At 35.7% G+C, this 17141-nt stretch overlaps 1 protein-coding gene across 7 annotated transcripts in view; it reads left to right on the top strand.

The window, feature by feature from the left end:
• Window positions 1–17141, top strand: part of TTC7B (tetratricopeptide repeat domain 7B) — a 120477-nt gene that overhangs the window by 87002 nt on the left and 16334 nt on the right. For all 7 annotated transcript variants that reach the window (XM_079309266.1, XM_079309269.1, XM_079309268.1 and 4 more), the window contains 2 exons: window positions 3416–3556; window positions 6072–6274. In XM_079309266.1, the coding sequence (XP_079165392.1) occupies window positions 3416–3556; window positions 6072–6274 (344 nt within the window). The remainder of the gene's footprint in view (window positions 1–3415; window positions 3557–6071; window positions 6275–17141) is intronic.

Genomic DNA, 17141 nt, shown 5'->3' with positions numbered 1-17141 from the left:
TCATGTCTACTCTTCTGTAACATTTAAGAAAAGCCTGAAGAGAATAAACTGAATTCTTTATTCACAAAAGTTTAATTGTAGGTGTGACTTGGAAAAGAAAGGTTTCTGTGAGATGAACTTCTTAGGCAAATTGTCTTTGTTCAAGGCTCTTGGCAGGTTTTCTATTTGTGATTTAATTGAAACATTCAATCTACAACATGGTTGTTGCAGATAGGATGCTAGTATGATAAGTAGAAACTAGATTCTGGGCAAGTGCCAATAGGAAACTTGAGTGGGTTATACCTTTTTGCTTTAGGAACATTTTGTCATGGTTAAGACCTTCTGTCACACTTTGCAATGTGATTGTAATTCCAGATGTTAATCAATTTAAGTAGTGACTTCTAGGTTCTTGCAAAGACAGTCCCTGTTTCACACTTGACCTTTTTAGTATAAACAAACTTTAGAACAAAGCTAAACAAATGAGAGTAAGTAGCCAGGGTCTGAATTGGTGATATATTCATTTTCCAGGCCTCATGATTTGCATTTCAAAATAAATACACTTTGCTGCTTGTGGTATTTGGAGGGAATTTTTTCTTGAGTTGTAAGTGTCATGCTATAACAGCAGGTAAAGAACAAAGGTATTTTTGTGTGTGAAAGATACAGTAATATTTTAAATGAGAAATTGCTGCAACTCTATTTGAGCCTATGAAGGAAGCTACAACACAGTAAGTTGTAAGTGAAAGTGAGGATGTGTTTGTGTTTGTCTGTGGGTCCTAACCTCAGACCAAAGAAAGGCAAATGCAAATAAGACCAAGATGAGAGAGCAGAGCTGGTAACAAAACCAACAGGGAACCTCCAAATAAACTGGCTACATAGGATCTGTAAAACCTCAAGGAGACACTAAGACCTACTTGTTACCCTCAGTTTCTCACAAGCCACTTTGTATCTTTACCAGTTGTAGTTGAAATTACTGCATGTTTCAGAATTGTGTTGTGAATAATAAAGATCTGAACCTGTTAGGACAAAGGTACAGATAAGTTAATTCTAATATGAAAATACTTGATTAAAATTTGAAGGAAGGTAAGAAAAACTTTTTAGTATGCAAGATATTAAGTGATTTTTAGTTTATGAAATGAAAAGTTTACTAAATGTGTTTTAACAGAAAGAGGCAGAAATTAGCAAGATAACAGCTAATGGTGGCAGTAGTAAAGAAGTATTTAGGGGTTTTTAGATTAGAATATGGGTTAGTAGCATGAGTGCAATGTCCCTGAGAGATGGCTGAGTGACCATTGCTTTGTATATGTCTGTGTGTTCTGCAGTGAATTGCTGCAATATGGTAAGGGATACCTTTTTGCTAAAGAGGAAATGTAAACAATTTGAATAATATAATTTCAAAGAAAAATTTTAGAAATGCTTTAATTTTTTTTCTTTTTATGCTGCTCTTTACCTCTCCAGGGTAAGAAGCACTCAGTATTCACTCTGTTTAATTTTAATACAGATGGAACAGAAATTTGTAAGAATCTTATTGCAGTATACTTTTTTTATAAATAAATTTATTTTTTAAAAGTTTTAATAATATATTATCATATGTGCTTTATGGTTAGGTACTGAGGCTTAAAATCTAACAGTACATTTTCTATATGAAATTACTTTTGGCCTGGCTAGGAGCTAGAATTCTTGCTTTAAAAAATAGAAATATAGGCCCTGTTTAATACTAAATTGCATACTTGTTTTTCTGAAGGAAGGGGTTATATGATCTCCTTTGTGGCAGTGAATTGCACCTTTTCTTTACAAATTATTCTGGAGAGAAGGTGATTTCACTGTTAGTCCCTGGAAGGCTAAAAAGTGCCAGGCTGCAGTGATGTGCTTTAAGAAAAGTCTGTCAGACAAGAAGAGGGTTACTCATGACTAGTGGTTTTTTTGGTACACTTGCTAGTATTTTTCTTATAATACCCACCACATGCTTCTTGCTTAGACTTCCCTTTTAAATTTCTTCAGAATTTAAGCTTTAAAATAAGAAAGACATAAACTATAGTGAATGTTCAGCTGTGCAGGCTGGACTTTGGGTTGTTTCATCAGCCAGTAAAAAGGAAGCCAAACCCTACTTCCAGCCACTTTTCAGATCTTCAGGGCAATTCCTTGTTTCTAATGACATGAAATGCTGTTTATGTCCTGTGCTGCTTTTCCTTTGTTTCTTTCAATTAAGGGAACTATGATGGATACTTCAGTCTAATTTCCTCTTCCTACTGATCTGTATACTAGGAATTTCTGGTGCTTTCTGGTTTGCTGATTAATCTTGTCACACTTAAAAATGTGTTATTTCATGTGACAGATCTCTTCTCGTTAAAATTCTTAGAAAACCTGCAATATTGAGAGTGAAGGTTTTGTTTATTTCTTAACTTGTAATGATGAGGACGAGCTTTTGGGGTGCAGTTCAACTTGTCCAGGTTTCAATACTTTCTTTTGTAATATCTGCCATTGTTGATCATTATGGATGTGGTGATGGAATTAGACAATTTTTCATCTTATCCATTATGGAATATTTTACTGCCTTTATTTTTTAATCAGGCCTAATCAGTATATGATTTTGTAATTTGTAATTATAAAACAACTAGAGATCCGCTGAGGCTTAGATGACAAGAAGGAGTGTAGTTTAAAATATTCATGGTCTTGATTTAAAAAAAAAATCATGACTAAATATGCTGGCAGTAATTGACTATCCAAAGTACAGTTGCCATTAGGTATTCTCTAGTCATAGAAGCTTTTTTGATTCCAGTACGTTGAAAAGAGTATCATTTGCCAATGAGATTCTTATCTGACTTGGAAATTATACATTTTGTGAGAATTATCCTTAGTATGCTCTGGGAACTTTTTTTATGCAAAAAAACTTTGTGGACTTTTTTTGCCACAAGCCTTCATGATTAGGCAAGTTTTGCATTCAGTGCATTTTAACAGTGTATTTGTGATAGTGTATGTCATGATTGCTGTGTGTATTTCAGCTCTCTTTTTGTGTTCTGTTATTAGTTGTAAAATAACCCTCTAATTGCACTCTGTGGAAAAACATAGCTAATACTAACATTGAAGTGAATGCAGCAACCTGAAGGTATATAATACCATCACAAATCTTTTTTGGATTGCACATTGCCAGAAAAGAGGTGTCAAGTTTAATAGAGAGTATTCATAGCAGCAGCCCAAAAAAATGTCAGGCACAATTACCAAAGTTTAGTGTGTGTTTTATATAGGCTTTCAACCAATATGGAAGCTTTCATAAAAAAATGTATCTGGCATAAAAAAAAAAATTATCCAAAATGGTAAATGTAAATTAAATATTAGGTTTGGGATAAAGCCTCTTATGAAACGGGTTGCAATTAAATGTTTTATGCAATATAGCCTTCATTATTTCTGTGCTGGTAAATTCTTTTTATTACTTCTACAGGTTCAGTCCATGCCACATCAATAGCAGCTTCCAGAGTGGAGCAAGCATTGTCTGAGGTTGCTTCTTCTCTGCAAAGCAGTGCCCCTAAACAAGGTCCCCTGCATCCTTGGATGACTCTGGCTCAAATATGGCTTCATGCAGGTATTGTGATAGTAAAATTTATTTTTCTGTGCCCTCTCCTTTATTGCTTACCAAAATCTGCTTGTTTCATTCAGAATCTGTTGCCACTTTTCAGATATTTTATGCATGTGTGTGGCATTGAAACAAGCCAAGAAATAAAAAGCACACTGGAGTTGCTGTGTAAGATCATTTATGAAAGAAAAGGCAGTAGTTTTAGAATGTAGCTGTTACCAGTGGAGTCATGTCTTCTTTAGAACAAATGCAGCACACTCTCCCATATCCCTGAAGAATTTAGTTTCTGAAGTATCTGGAGTATCTTCCTACTTAGAAATCTAGGTGTCCTTGCAGAGTCACAGAAGATTCTGATTTGGAAGGCACTCACAAGGTTCATGAAAGCCAACTCTTACGTGAATAATCCATGAGGAGATGGAACCTGTGACCTTGGCATTACTAGCACCAAGCTCCAACCAACTGTGCTAATCCCAGGTCACTGATTCCATTGAATGGAAAAAGATGTTTGTAAGATTTGTATAGAGTTCCTGTAACTACAGAATGTTGTAATAGAAAATAAATAGCTCTGCATATGCAGAGAAAGAAACAGTAGTACTGTCGAGCAACCTGTCCCTTGCAGCTGTGATAACGAGCCTGAATTCTGATCTTTTCCTTCTGGTTTCATTAATGTAAAAGACTCAGGGTTGTTTATATACATGTGGAGTCATCTTTAGTAGATTTAGTATTGTTATGATGTTTCAAGCCTCAAGCTAACTGCAATATCAAAAGTGACCGTTACATAAAATTTTAACCAGAAAATGACAATCCAGTGTATTTTTGTACAGTTAAAAATGTAAAACATGCAATTGTTTTTATTGATAGCTGGATCAGAAAGATGTAATTTAGAAATCAGCCAGCAATTGTTATGATTTGTTCTGCTTTTAGAGCATTTTTCAGTGACATAATTTTTATTTCATTCAAGTTTTCAACAAGACAATGCTTTATTTAGCATTTATATAGCATTTTAATTTACCTATTTACATCTACATCTTTATGGTGTAAGAGTCATTGCAGGGTGATGACAGTTGTAAATGTTTTGGTGGTTTAGAGGAAAAGATTGGAAAGAAAGCAATTACAGTGATTAATAATAGTGATCTCATTTGAGCTATTCAAAAGCAACATAGATTAGAATAGGGCAAGGTCCAACAGGGTGTAGTGCAGTTACCTGCTCTGCATTGTGGCATCATTGACTTCAAATACTTATAAACTGTCACAGATGACCATCTATAGTAACTTTTAGCATCTACAATGCTGATAATTTCTCAGCCTTCTGTGGCAGCTTGTTCCACTACTTATTTTCTATTTGGTGGGGTTCTTTTTGATTTTTTTAAAAAATTTTTTGGGTCATTTGCTGCTGCTGGTTATTCAGTTCATGCAAGTGACTGCTACTATTTTGTCCACAAAGGAGGAATCTGGACACACTTTACTGATCCCTTATTAGTTCACAATTTAGTCAGATTTCCATGCACACTGGTGGTCTGCTGCTATAATCTGCTACTCAGGCCACTTTCTGCTCTTAAAAATATCTTTAAAATATTCTGACATGGGAAGAACACAGAGATAAAGCTGTTGAATGCCATTTTTCATAAGCAACTCCTTTAAAGGCACTCAAATATCAGTTTGATTCAGAGTTTTAGGCATAATCCCAAATCCACTGGGATAGTGGGACTTGCTGATCTGAGAGCCTTTAATTCCAAAGATGGGTGGCCTGTATAACACACTGAGAAGCATCTCTTGAGCAGTGGCAGATCACTTTGCTATTTTGATGCAGTTTGATTTAAACCTTAATCTATAAACCTCTTTTACAGGGTCACACAAGAAAATGCAGTCATACAATTACTTAGAGTCTCTTTTTATTTGGTCTATACCAACACAAAGGAAAAGATCACCCAATCCAGAACCTTAACAGCTTTTTCCTGCATTTAGTATCTCTTTATTCCTCTCTTTTTCCATCTTTCAGCAAGAGATTAGGATGAACCAGCATGGTGGTGAAATAGCATAGTTGAAGAATGTAAGAGTGTTATAAGAGCTCCCTAAGCCAAATACTTCTATTGTTAGTTGTTAATTACCCACTGAATGAAAATTTTGCCTGCTGTAGTCAATCAGATATATGTAAGTGTGTGTCAAGCTACTCAAGTGATTTAAAGAGTCCTGCAATACTCACATGCTCACATCTTAGAAATAAAATGAAAATGAAAAAATCCAAGACTTAAGAAAAAATAGCAAACTAGAAAGAGTATTCTGAAGTTTCAAATAGCCTTTTATAAGTTGTAACTCCTGATACACTTAGAAAAGCAATTTTCCTGAAAGAGTAATTAATTTAAAATAATTTAGGCAATAATTTTCTCTTTTAAGATGCAAAATATTTTTAGAAAATAGTCTTTATCTAAAATAAAACTATTTCCAAATACAGCACATGGGACAACATCTAGTCATGGTATAATGAAGAAAAAATCATTAATTGGTCCTAACATTCCTTCCACAGCTGAAGTCTACATAGGAATTGGGAAGCCTGCTGAGGCCACAGCATGTACCCAGGAAGCAGCTAATCTCTTTCCCATGTCACATTATGTTCTCTACATGAGGGGTCAGGTGGCTGAACTCCGTGGAAATCTTGATGAAGCCAAACGCTGGTATGAAGAGGCCTTATCCATTAGTCCTACCCACGTGAAAAGCATGCAGAGGCTGGTAAGTCTTGAGCCCATGTTCATAAGCAGTGTCCTCTCAACTGGTGATACTGTACTGTGAAGTCTTGACTTGGTGTGGGTAACCTGTAACTTGTGAGTTTGGGGTTTATATTCTTATTATGAAATGCATTGGAAACAGTCTTTCCTGGCATTTATTTTGTCTTTTGTGTGTTGGGATATGAAAGGGATTTGCAGGCCATAAGACTACTTAAATCCTAATAGAAACTATAAAAGAAGAAGCAATTTGCATCAGCCTAATATTCGTGCCATTGGGTAATACAGGTGTCCAAGAGAAGAGTTGGAGACTGTAGTTGGATACAGTACAGGAAAGAACAGTCATTTTGGTATTCTGAAGTAAAAGTTAACTTCATAAAATCATAGAATATTCTAAATTGGAAGAGATGTACAAGGATCATCAAGTTCAACTCCTGGCTCTGCACAGGACACCCCAACAGTCACACCATGTGCCTGAGAGCATTGTCCAAACACTTCTTGAACACTTTCAGGCTGGTGCTGTGACCACTTCCCTGGGGAAGCTATCCCAGTGGCCAGCCACCTCTGGGTTTTCCTAATATCCAACCCAAACCTCTCCTGACACATCTTCAGTCCATTCCCTGAGTCCTGTCACTGGTCACAAGAGAGAGATCAGTGTACCCTGTACCCTCACAGGAAGCTGTAACTGCAGTGAGGTCTCCCCTCAGTCTCCTTCAGGCTGAACAGACCAAGTGACCTCAGCTGCTCTTCCCATGGCTTCCCCTCAAGGTCCTTCACCATCCTCATGGCTCTCCTTTGGATGCCTTCCAGTATCTTTATATCCTTCTTACATTGTGGTGCCCAAAACTGTACTGACTTGAGGCCACACCAGAGCAGAGTACAGCTGCTTTCTGCATTCTGCATGTTCATTGATTACCTTTGTGCTATGTGATTTGTTGGGTTTTTGAAAGGTAGAGAATCAGTCCTGCCCTCAAATGAATGTGTATCTTTAAGCACCTTCCTCAGTATACAAGTATGTTTGTTTATGTACTTCATAGATACATGCATGTATATATTGTGTGCTTACTATGTTAGGAACATTATTTTCTTTTAATCCAGTTTTCTTCCAGATAGAGCAGAATAGAACAGCTGAAATCAGCTTCCTATCCAATCTTTTTGTTCAGAAGTAGAAGCTGGTTTCTGCCTGGGTACTTATGAATTATTCAGAGAAATTTCGTGTGCATCCCTGAGGGAAACATATGAGACAAAAGATCAGATAGGAAGGCAGCACAGGGAAAGTTTTTTGTTTCACCTTTTCAGCATTTCAGGATATTTGAGCCTGCTGACAAATGCCAAAAGGTTCTCTTTCCTGAAGAAGCAGGCAGTCAATCTAAAGCAGTGCAACTCAGTGAAAATGAAAGCTCATGTTTGCTGGGTGTCTTTTTGCCCCTCCTCTGAGTGCTCCTTGAATAAATAGTCTGTAAGTACACAGTGCTCTTCAGAATGACTGAGAAATTAGCTGTGTAAGAGGCACGTGAGATGAAAATTACTGGGTTTCCAATCCAGGTTTCCTTTTTATGAGATTTTCTGTTTGAGTCCTAGCTTGAAGGTAACTGTTCATTTCATTGGATTGGATTGAACAGTCCTTTTTAAGGATTCTTATAATTTAAAATAATATTTCTAAGGGATTTTTCTACTTTTCTGCACTAGGATGTTGTTTTGAGTAGATTTTGAGAGATTTATGCTGCATAAATACAAATATTCAAGACATATGCTATAAAAATACTTGTCTATGTAATTATAGAAGAAAGTACAAGACTCTTTACCCTTCTTGACCTTTTGACTATTGTGGAAAGTATTTTAATGAGGAAGCTTGCAATGTTTACTCTTGTGTATGTGTATAGATGAATATCTGTACATCCCAACACTTTGTGTATATTTTCCTATTCATTATAAAGAGATATGATCTCAGTGGCAGGGCAGCTATAGCAACAGAATGTGGAGGTACCAGCCTCTATGACAACAGCTGAAACATTAACTTCTAATATTTGAATTCACAATTGTAATCTGATAGTTGGTTTATGAATGAAAGTTCTGTCCAAAAAGCCCTTATTTTCTGTGATTATTTTGATATTTAAAAAATATTTGATATGGTTTTCTAGCAATACTTAGAAAGTAATATCAAAGGCAACTGTTACCTAATAAAAGTTACATTAGAGCCTATATTCTTTTAATAAGTTTTGGTGAATTTCCTTCTGAGGACAAATACTGAGTATAGATCATAGTAACTTTATGTAAAAAATGCAACAGGAATCAACTAAGATTTAAGGATGGCATGACTTCTGGCATGTAGCATCTGTATCCAGGCCTGTTTCTCCAAGTGAAATTACTTCTAATAGTTGAAGCTGAAATCAGTTTGGAAGGACTTTTGGTTTGTTTTATTAAAATTTTAGAATGAGTGACATCTGACACTCAGTAAAATTTCCTGATGCTTATAGTTTGGAGATTTGTATCTTTGATTTGTGAGAGTCTTTGTAGTTGTCCATAAAATAAAAAAAAGCTAAACAAAAAGTTGGCCTCAATTTGTATGAACAACAATAGCATATTGGAAATAGGAGTTTTCTCCTTTTATAATCCATCCTCTTAATGGTGTTACATCACTCTGGTAAGAAGGATGAAAAGCTAAACTTTAAAAAATTTACTATTTTTCATATAAAACTTCATACAATAATTTTGCCGTAAGTCTCTGTAAGTACCTATTCTTGGTTATGATCTACTGTTTAGCCTTGTTAATTTAAATTACTGGGGAAATGTGTGAGTAAAGACCTAAGAGGTTAGGTTTGTGAAAGTGTTTGTAGGTTTGTAAGTGTTGTACTTCTTCTTGAGTCACAGCATGTTGGAGTTTCTGCAAAAAGACTTTTGCATTTGTCTCTCATGCAGGCTCCACATTCTGTTAGCATGACCATGAAGACTCTGCAGAAGTCTAGTGTATTATCTGAATGAAATTAATTTTTATTGGCTGGCATCATAATTTTGGCAAAATTGCCATTTTTTAGGAAACAATTTCTTACTCATTTTGCTGCTTTCTCTAAGGTCTGCACAGATTTACTCCTGTTGCAATAGATTTACTAAAATGAAAACTGGGAGGTCTTGATGCTGGGAGGTCTTGAAAATTGGAGCAGTTAAGAGTAATGGAAGAGATCTGTTTGCCAAAAAAATTATAATCATAAATGTGAGGATTTGACAGGGAAGGTTTTTACCTTACTAATGAAATGCCTAAGACAACATAACACCAAATTTTGGGGACTTGATCTGTGAATAAATGAAAAATGGTTTATCTGTATTCTGCTCAACTCAACTTGGGAAATGGAACTGCTTGGGTCACACTGTTGCATTGCCTAAGATGGGAGCTATTTCCCCAGAGAGCTGGCTGCAGGGGCAGCATGTTTTTGTGTTCCTGCTCACTGCTATTTTTGCCCCTTCTAAGATTAATTAAATCAGCCAAACAACAAAACTATTTTTTTTCAAAGAGAAATGCTGTTTAAATTCTCTGCAGTTTCTTGTGGAGCTAAGTTATTATTCCCTGCGCAGTTAATGTTTTAATCCATAAATTCGTTCACTTTATTTTGTTGAGCAATGCTCATTTTAAGCTCTGCCTTGTTTTCAGGTGCTATTTTTTACTGTTTGTCACTAACTGAAATTTTCTTCAAGCCAGAGGTTATACCAGCTTGCTATTTGGCTAGCTCTGACTGTTCAAGATGTCAAGAGGGAAGCAATAACATGTCAGTGTTAATTAGGTGTACTTTACAGAATGCAGCAGCAATTCTTTTGAACAAATGCAGTATCCTTCTTTTTAAGGTTTGTATGGTTCACTCAGAAAAAACAATGTGAACTTGTGTTCTAAAGGTTTGAAATGCTTTGGTTTCTTTTCTGTATTTAAAATAATTTTTTCTCACACCTAATGAAATTTAAAATTTTCTTTAATTACTTAATTTTGAAAAGATGATTTACGCTTCAGTGTCGTATACCTATGGTTATCACCTGCCTGATTTTGGCCAGAATGGATTTATTTATACAACTTTCTCCTTCTCCCTACCCTTTATCACCACTTCCAGATTTCTGCATTACTGCTGCCTTCCTGCTTTTGTCATTGTTTTCCTCCCCTGTGAAAAAAAAGAATAAACATTATTTTATCTTCTGCAGTCAGAGTGCTGTTGTGGAAAGTAGCCCTTACTGCTGACGTCTGAAAAGTCCTGAAACAGGCCATCATTCAGTAATGCCTGAAATGGCAATGAGTATTTCAATCCATTGTCCAGGAAACAAATCTGTGTATTCTCTCTGAGAGAGAAAATTTCCTACTTAAATGTAGCTTTGAGAGGAAATAGGTATGCAGCATTTGAATGCTGTTATCATCCCAGAAGAGTGTAGTATTTTCTGAATATCATTTAATTTATCATAACACTTGCCAGTTAATGCTATTAGTAACTTCGGTTCTAAGGACAGAAAACTAAAACAGAAAAGGAGAAATTACTTAAGCAATTTACTCATGTAGAAATTAGTTTTTAAAAAGTAATATTTTAGGGAGTTACATTCCCTACTTCCCACTGTTAGATACCTGCTAGTTTCTTATAATTATGCATAACTAAACCAAATCTCTAATGGATTAGATTAACTGTGTATGCTTTATCTCTCAGTTATAGATATACTGGGTTTTATTTTTTACTGTACTATATTGACTTCTTATATTTTTTTTCAACCCAAAGACACTGCCAGAACAAAGTCTGGCAGTATTTATGGTCCCTGTGTACTTATGAGCCTGTCACTGATGTTGATTTCACTGAAAGAAAGGAAAAACGGAGAAGACTTTAAAACATTAATTCAGGCCCTGTTTGAAGGGGTCATAGGAGTTAAGGATGAGAAACTCTAAACACAGTCACCCAACCAGCTTTTTTCTTTCAATAATTCAGTGTTCTCGTCTGGAGAACATTCAGTAATTCATTTGATTTCATCCTCAGGCCCCTGCATGGTAAAATTGTTGGTTTAGGCCACATAGGTTTGTCCTAAGCAATTGTGCTGGTTCTCATGGGTGGTTTGGGTTGTAGCTGCTTACCAGAGAGCTAAATGCTGGTGCCAAATCTCAGTGCTCATTTGACTCACTCCCTAAGTGCATCCTTCCGCACAGGGTGGTTGAAGAAGAATGGAAAAATAAAGGTCATTGGTTTTGTTAGATTTGTTAGTAAAATGTTGTAGATTTGCCCTTCAGAAACTTCAAGATCATTTCACAAAAAATAGAGAAAGCAAAATACATGTTTGACTGAAAACTCACTGCTCTTTACAGAAGGCATTTGACCACATCTAAACATCTAAATATTTCAAGTGATTGCATTCTGTACCCTGAAAAAACAGTAACCATTCTGCTTGCATTTAAACCTGGTAACCATTGAGTTCAAGTGACTCAAGGACCATTTCAATACATATTAAATACTTCATCTTCTGTGAGGCACTCAAAGGCTATATTCTTTTCTGTCATGAAAATATTATTTCCCCTTTCAGCCTTACAAGAGAAAACCATCAGTGCTTGGTGCAGTAAAAGATTGCATAAAATCAACTTGCATGGTCATTAACACTTGAAGTATAATACAGTGGAAATCAAAAGTGAAAAATTAGGGAAGTTTTTTTCCCTCTTTGATTCAAAGTTACCTTATTTTATTTTTAATGTTTTTGAGATCAAATACAGCAGTTAACCACTTCATACTGACTTGGAGAAAGATTAGTAGAATTTCTTAATTCCTAAATGCGTTATTTGAATTTCACAGTACTCTTTTAAAGCAGATCTATATATGTTCAGTATTTGACAATAAATGCTACAAATTTGAGTTTAAACTAGAACCTAGTTGCCCTTTTGGAAACAGAAAATTATTGTAGGAATTTGCAGCACTAGTTTTGTTTACAGCTTGGAGCAGTGAGCTCCCATTTACTCAGGCAAGATTGTGTTGATTCCCTGTTGTTCTGTAAGTGGAATTATGGGGCTGATGGGTATTACAGGTCCTGCTTCATAACAAACTTTCTTTTCACATTACTCTGTATTTACTCCAAATGGCTTAAAGCAGCTGTGACAGGAGCAGGCCTTTCAAACAAGAAAATGCCTCCATTCTTGGATGCTTTTCACCCTTCAACTCATTGGTGCTGTCCTCAGCTGTCAGCCATTACAAGAGGAATTCTGCAGCTTGCTTAAATGGTGGTTTGGTTTGGACACTCTTGAGTTGCTGAAGATGCAAAAGGCAATCTGATTTTGTGCAGCATGCACAGTGGCTGCATTGAATGCAACTGCACTCATATGGAGAAAGCTTTTGAGGTGTACTGTTTATTGAGACTCTAGTAGCAATGGTTAAAGGCAGCTTTCTGAATACAGAGAGAAACTCTCAAATAGAAATCCCAGGAATGTTAATTTAAAAGTAGACAAAAAAAAAAAAACCTACCTAAAACACTTAAAGACTCAGAAAGCTGGGGTGGGTATTTTTTTAACTTTGGGGGGGTGTTTGTTTGAGGTTTTCTGGGGTTTTTTGATTGTTGGGTTTTTTTAGCATGAGGATTTTTGCCTGCAATCTCAGCTTTAAATTTCTGTTTTCATGTTATCTGTGTGATAGATTTTTCCACAGTTTATCTGTTCAGGAACAGCTTGCCAGAAACCATTTTATCACTTCTGTTTGTTCCCATTTAAAAAAGTGGAAAATTAATTAGTGGCAGATGCTGGCAGAAGGAAGGGATGCTTTGGCTAGAGTTACTGCTCTTTATTTGGCAGGTCACGAATCATTCCACTGTTTTTATTGTATTGTGTGGAACTGATAAAATTTCACCCATCCCATAATTCATGACGATTCGCTGTTGAAGCAGGTCAGTATTACTCCAAAGTTCCTTCTCTTTGCTTGGAAGATTTAAGAATCTTTGTCTTCAGTTTTTGAAATACAAGTAGTTTTCATCTTAGGCTTTGATTCACATTTATAGGATAAAGTCTTTGACTTGGGTTCTGATACCAAAACTGAGCTATTAGTAATGCACTTAATGTACAACAACTATGGATCAAATATTGTAATTTAGAAAGTAGCAACCAAGTATAGTTTCATGTTAAGAGAAAAATCTAAGGATCACAATGGCCCAGTCTGGAATAGGGAATCATAACAAAGCATCTGAGGCAGGATTGTCTCTCCCACACTGTTCCAATTAATTGACAGGAACAGGAGCATGTTGAGATAGCATTTGTGTAGTGGTAACAGTATTTTAGATGCACATGTAAGAAGCATCCACCTGCCAAGAGTTTGTGGGGGTCTCACATCCTTGGAGATGCTCAAAATCTGACAGCTCTTGACAACCCACTGTAGGTAACTATACTTCAAGTTTGGCTGTAGGGAATCTTAAGTTCCCTTCCTACTTCTGTCTTCCTGCAACTCTAGGAATGCAAGCAAGGCAAGCTTTGTAGATGAGGTAATGATTTGTGTTAGGAAGCATGATGGGAACACTTGTCTGTGGACCAAGTCTTGTTACATTTTCCTGTTATGCAAGACTCACTTTATTTTTACCAGTGGTAAAAATCTATAAAGCACAGATTTTTTCTTTCTTCTCTTGTTTCCATGGTACATTACCCATAGCAATCATGGAAGGAAGGTGCAAGAGATTGCTACCTTTCTGAACTGACATCACTCATCTTAACTATGTGCATATAAAATATGTGTGTATATATACATGTATGTATCTATACATATGTTCTGTCCTAAAAATCTGCCTTAATATTTTGGTTACATCTTAGTGTCTGCATACAGAAGTGCCAGTGGCAAAACAGTGCAACTGAAAAGCCTCAGCTGGGATCTCCAGAAATTAGGTTTTTGGGCTTCTGTCTCTCGTGATGGTTTTCTTAAAGGTTCAAGTGTATCTTAATGATCTGCACTGAGGCTTCTATAGACACAACATATTATTTAAAGGAAGCAAAACATTTATTACTCTTTACTGTTGTTTACATGGGAAATATCTCTTCTGTAGTACTAAATAGAGATGATGAAGAGCCATCAAGATTGTACAAGCATCCTCTGATCACAGCATAATGAAAAATTTCCTTTTCCAGGCTTTTTTTGGTAGGTTTTAGAAAGGATAATTCCTATTAAAAGTCTTTCCAGAGTCTTTCCATCTTCTTATGCCTTTTACCCTCTAAAGGGCTGACTGCATTAAAGTCATTGACAATTGGGTTTTGTTGACATCCCTTTTCCTCTGTGCCTTTTCCGGGTAACTGGCTGCCTAAAATAGAATGTAAAACATACAAATTTATACTAATAAAAAAATTATTAACAAGGATGACTAATTTAACAGAAGGAAAATGTCAGCAGTCTTAGTAATTCAGGAAATGGTCAGGAGGCTTTGGGTAAGTAAAGTGATAATAGTTGTTCTTGATATTTAACTTCTCCTTATTTTAAAAAAACAAAAAGGAAAAGAGAGTAGGCATGGAAAAAGTTGAAAATGTGTGCTCTTCCCTCTATCCTCTGTAGTCTCTTATATGAATACCTGCTGGTGCTTTTTTGCAAGGATCACTAAAGTTCTATATTTATTTTGCTCTGTGTAATTGCCTTTCAATATGAGAATTGCTTTGCAAAACACTTTTTAAATTAGGTCATTCTGCTGAAGTATGCACTGAGCTAATTATGATTATTTTGCTTCCCTGGCCATTTTTGTGCTCATTGAATTTATTAAAGTATATCTGGGGCTGAGAACATACACAGCAATAAAAGCTATGTAGCACCTGGTATGCTTTGCTTGTAGGTAACATCTAGTATCTAATCACTTACAATTGAATTTCATGTAATTAATAAAGAAATATTTTATTTATTTATTTATTATTAATATTTATTTTAAGGATTGGGAGAGGGATAAATATAAAGAATAAGAGAAAAGCTTTGAGAGAGTAGCCATCCTCAGCTTTAAATGAACAAGAGAGATTTTTTTTCCCTTCTCCTGAGAAAGGTTCTGTTGTAGAATTCTGTATGTGAGAACGCAACTACAGGACATTTGAAGCCTGCAATCATCTACACATCTTTTTATTTTCTTTTCTTGTGCTGCATAACTTTGCAAATTGGTGAACTATAACTAAGTGCTACCATCAACAGCAATCTGAATGAGATAAACCAGTCCATGTGGCTTAGTTGAGATGGTGAGTAAATGTGTATGAGAAACTTGCAGCATCATCACCAAGTGTCTGAGCCCTGACTCTTTCTCAGTCTCTCTAAGAATAACCAATTATTATAAAATGGTACAGGAGTTAACAGTACATGTATTTTGCTACAAATCTCATAGAGTTTTCAGGTGCATTTTTATGCACTGGTTAAATGATCTTTTGCTTTTGGCTTTATGTCACAGAGAGCTTTACTTGCTTTGGCAGAAGCTATTTCCTGAGAAAACAGACTGCTCTTGAGAGGACCAGAAGTTACCTAATCAATTATAATTTTTTTTTCTGACTAGGAACTATAAACAACTTGTTCTTAAAAACTGTGCTTTATCTTATCCTTATCAAGCAGAAAGTAGCCTACCTTAATGCAAAACTAGAGATCTGGAAGCAAATGTCCCCCAGGAAATAATTTTAGTGCTCGCTTTTGCAGGGCTATGTCAAACAGCTGTATTCCCCAGATAAGTTGTCTACTCTGGTTCAGAGTTTTTTCTGCAAATCCCCAGTCTGGACTAGTCTTCTTATGTTTCTCTCTCCCTCCTCAGCTCATCTCATTTTAAATTTTATTTGAAGACCTCTTTCCCATTTGCTGAAGCTTAGCTTCTCTGCTAGCCAGTTTTATACTTAGCAGTAATTCCCCTGTTCATGAGTCTGCTGTTTAAAGATGAGTTGCACCTTGCACTTTGGAAGAATTCAACCAACTTACTGTGTCTGAATAGCATAATATATTTTCTCCAAGATAAGATTTCTTTAAAGATAGACTCTGTTTTCTGGTAGCAAATTTGTGTTAGATGGAGTTAGAGAATTGGCCTTTAAGGTTAGTCCTGGGCTATATTTCATGACAAGTTATTTTTTTAATCTAGATGAACAAATTAATAACACAGAAAGCAGTTGTTTCAGTGAGCTTTAATTTGTGGGAAAATCTAAAGTGGGTTTTGTGCATCTCTGAAAACTGTTTATTTTGAAGGTGTGATGGTTATTTTTCCATTAGTATTCCTATTAGAGTATATTCTCTTCAAAAACTAGCAACAAATGGCATGAAGAAAATTATGTGGTGATATTATTCAGAAAGCTGCCATCTCTTGATTTCTCAGTGGGAGAGAGGAGACATGTTCTCTGGTCAGTTTGTGTACTTCATCACACTGGAAAAGGCCAGTGTCTCCTCTGAATAAAACTGACTGCAGATTTAGGGTTGTTATTGGCTTTAATGCTATTTCTATCAATGTAAACAACCTGGTTAAGCTGAAATGGGTGGAAAAATACATCATGAATGAGACTAAGTAATGATAAACTTGAAAACAGAAAGCTGTTCTGGGCTTTCATCACTTTTTCAGTCAGCAGTACAGTGTTGATCTGCACCTTTTAAATTTTGATACTAATATGTGTGGACTTTAGGACTTTATAAAGAGCCAAGAGGTAAGAGCTCTTTAGCTTCACCAGTTAATCTGTATGTTATTCTGTATGTTTTGTTAAAACACTCACTTTGTGAACAACTCTTGGCATTTGAAAAAAATGCCATTAATTATAGTTATTATATTTTTAGGCATGAATATTTAAGCATCTGAGGAAATTTGGAAGAATAAAAAGTAACTAGCTAAGCTAAGCATCTTCAAGGGTTATGGCAACTAAGAGTTGGTATGTCAGAGAGCAAGACAATAACTCAAATATTTTTTACTCTAATAACTCAAAT

This window comes from Erithacus rubecula, assembly GCF_903797595.1.
Source record: "Erithacus rubecula genome assembly, chromosome: 6".
NCBI lineage: Eukaryota > Metazoa > Chordata > Aves > Passeriformes > Muscicapidae > Erithacus > Erithacus rubecula.
The sequence above is the reverse complement of the archived record's forward strand: the minus strand, read 5'-3'. Positions and strand labels throughout refer to the sequence as shown.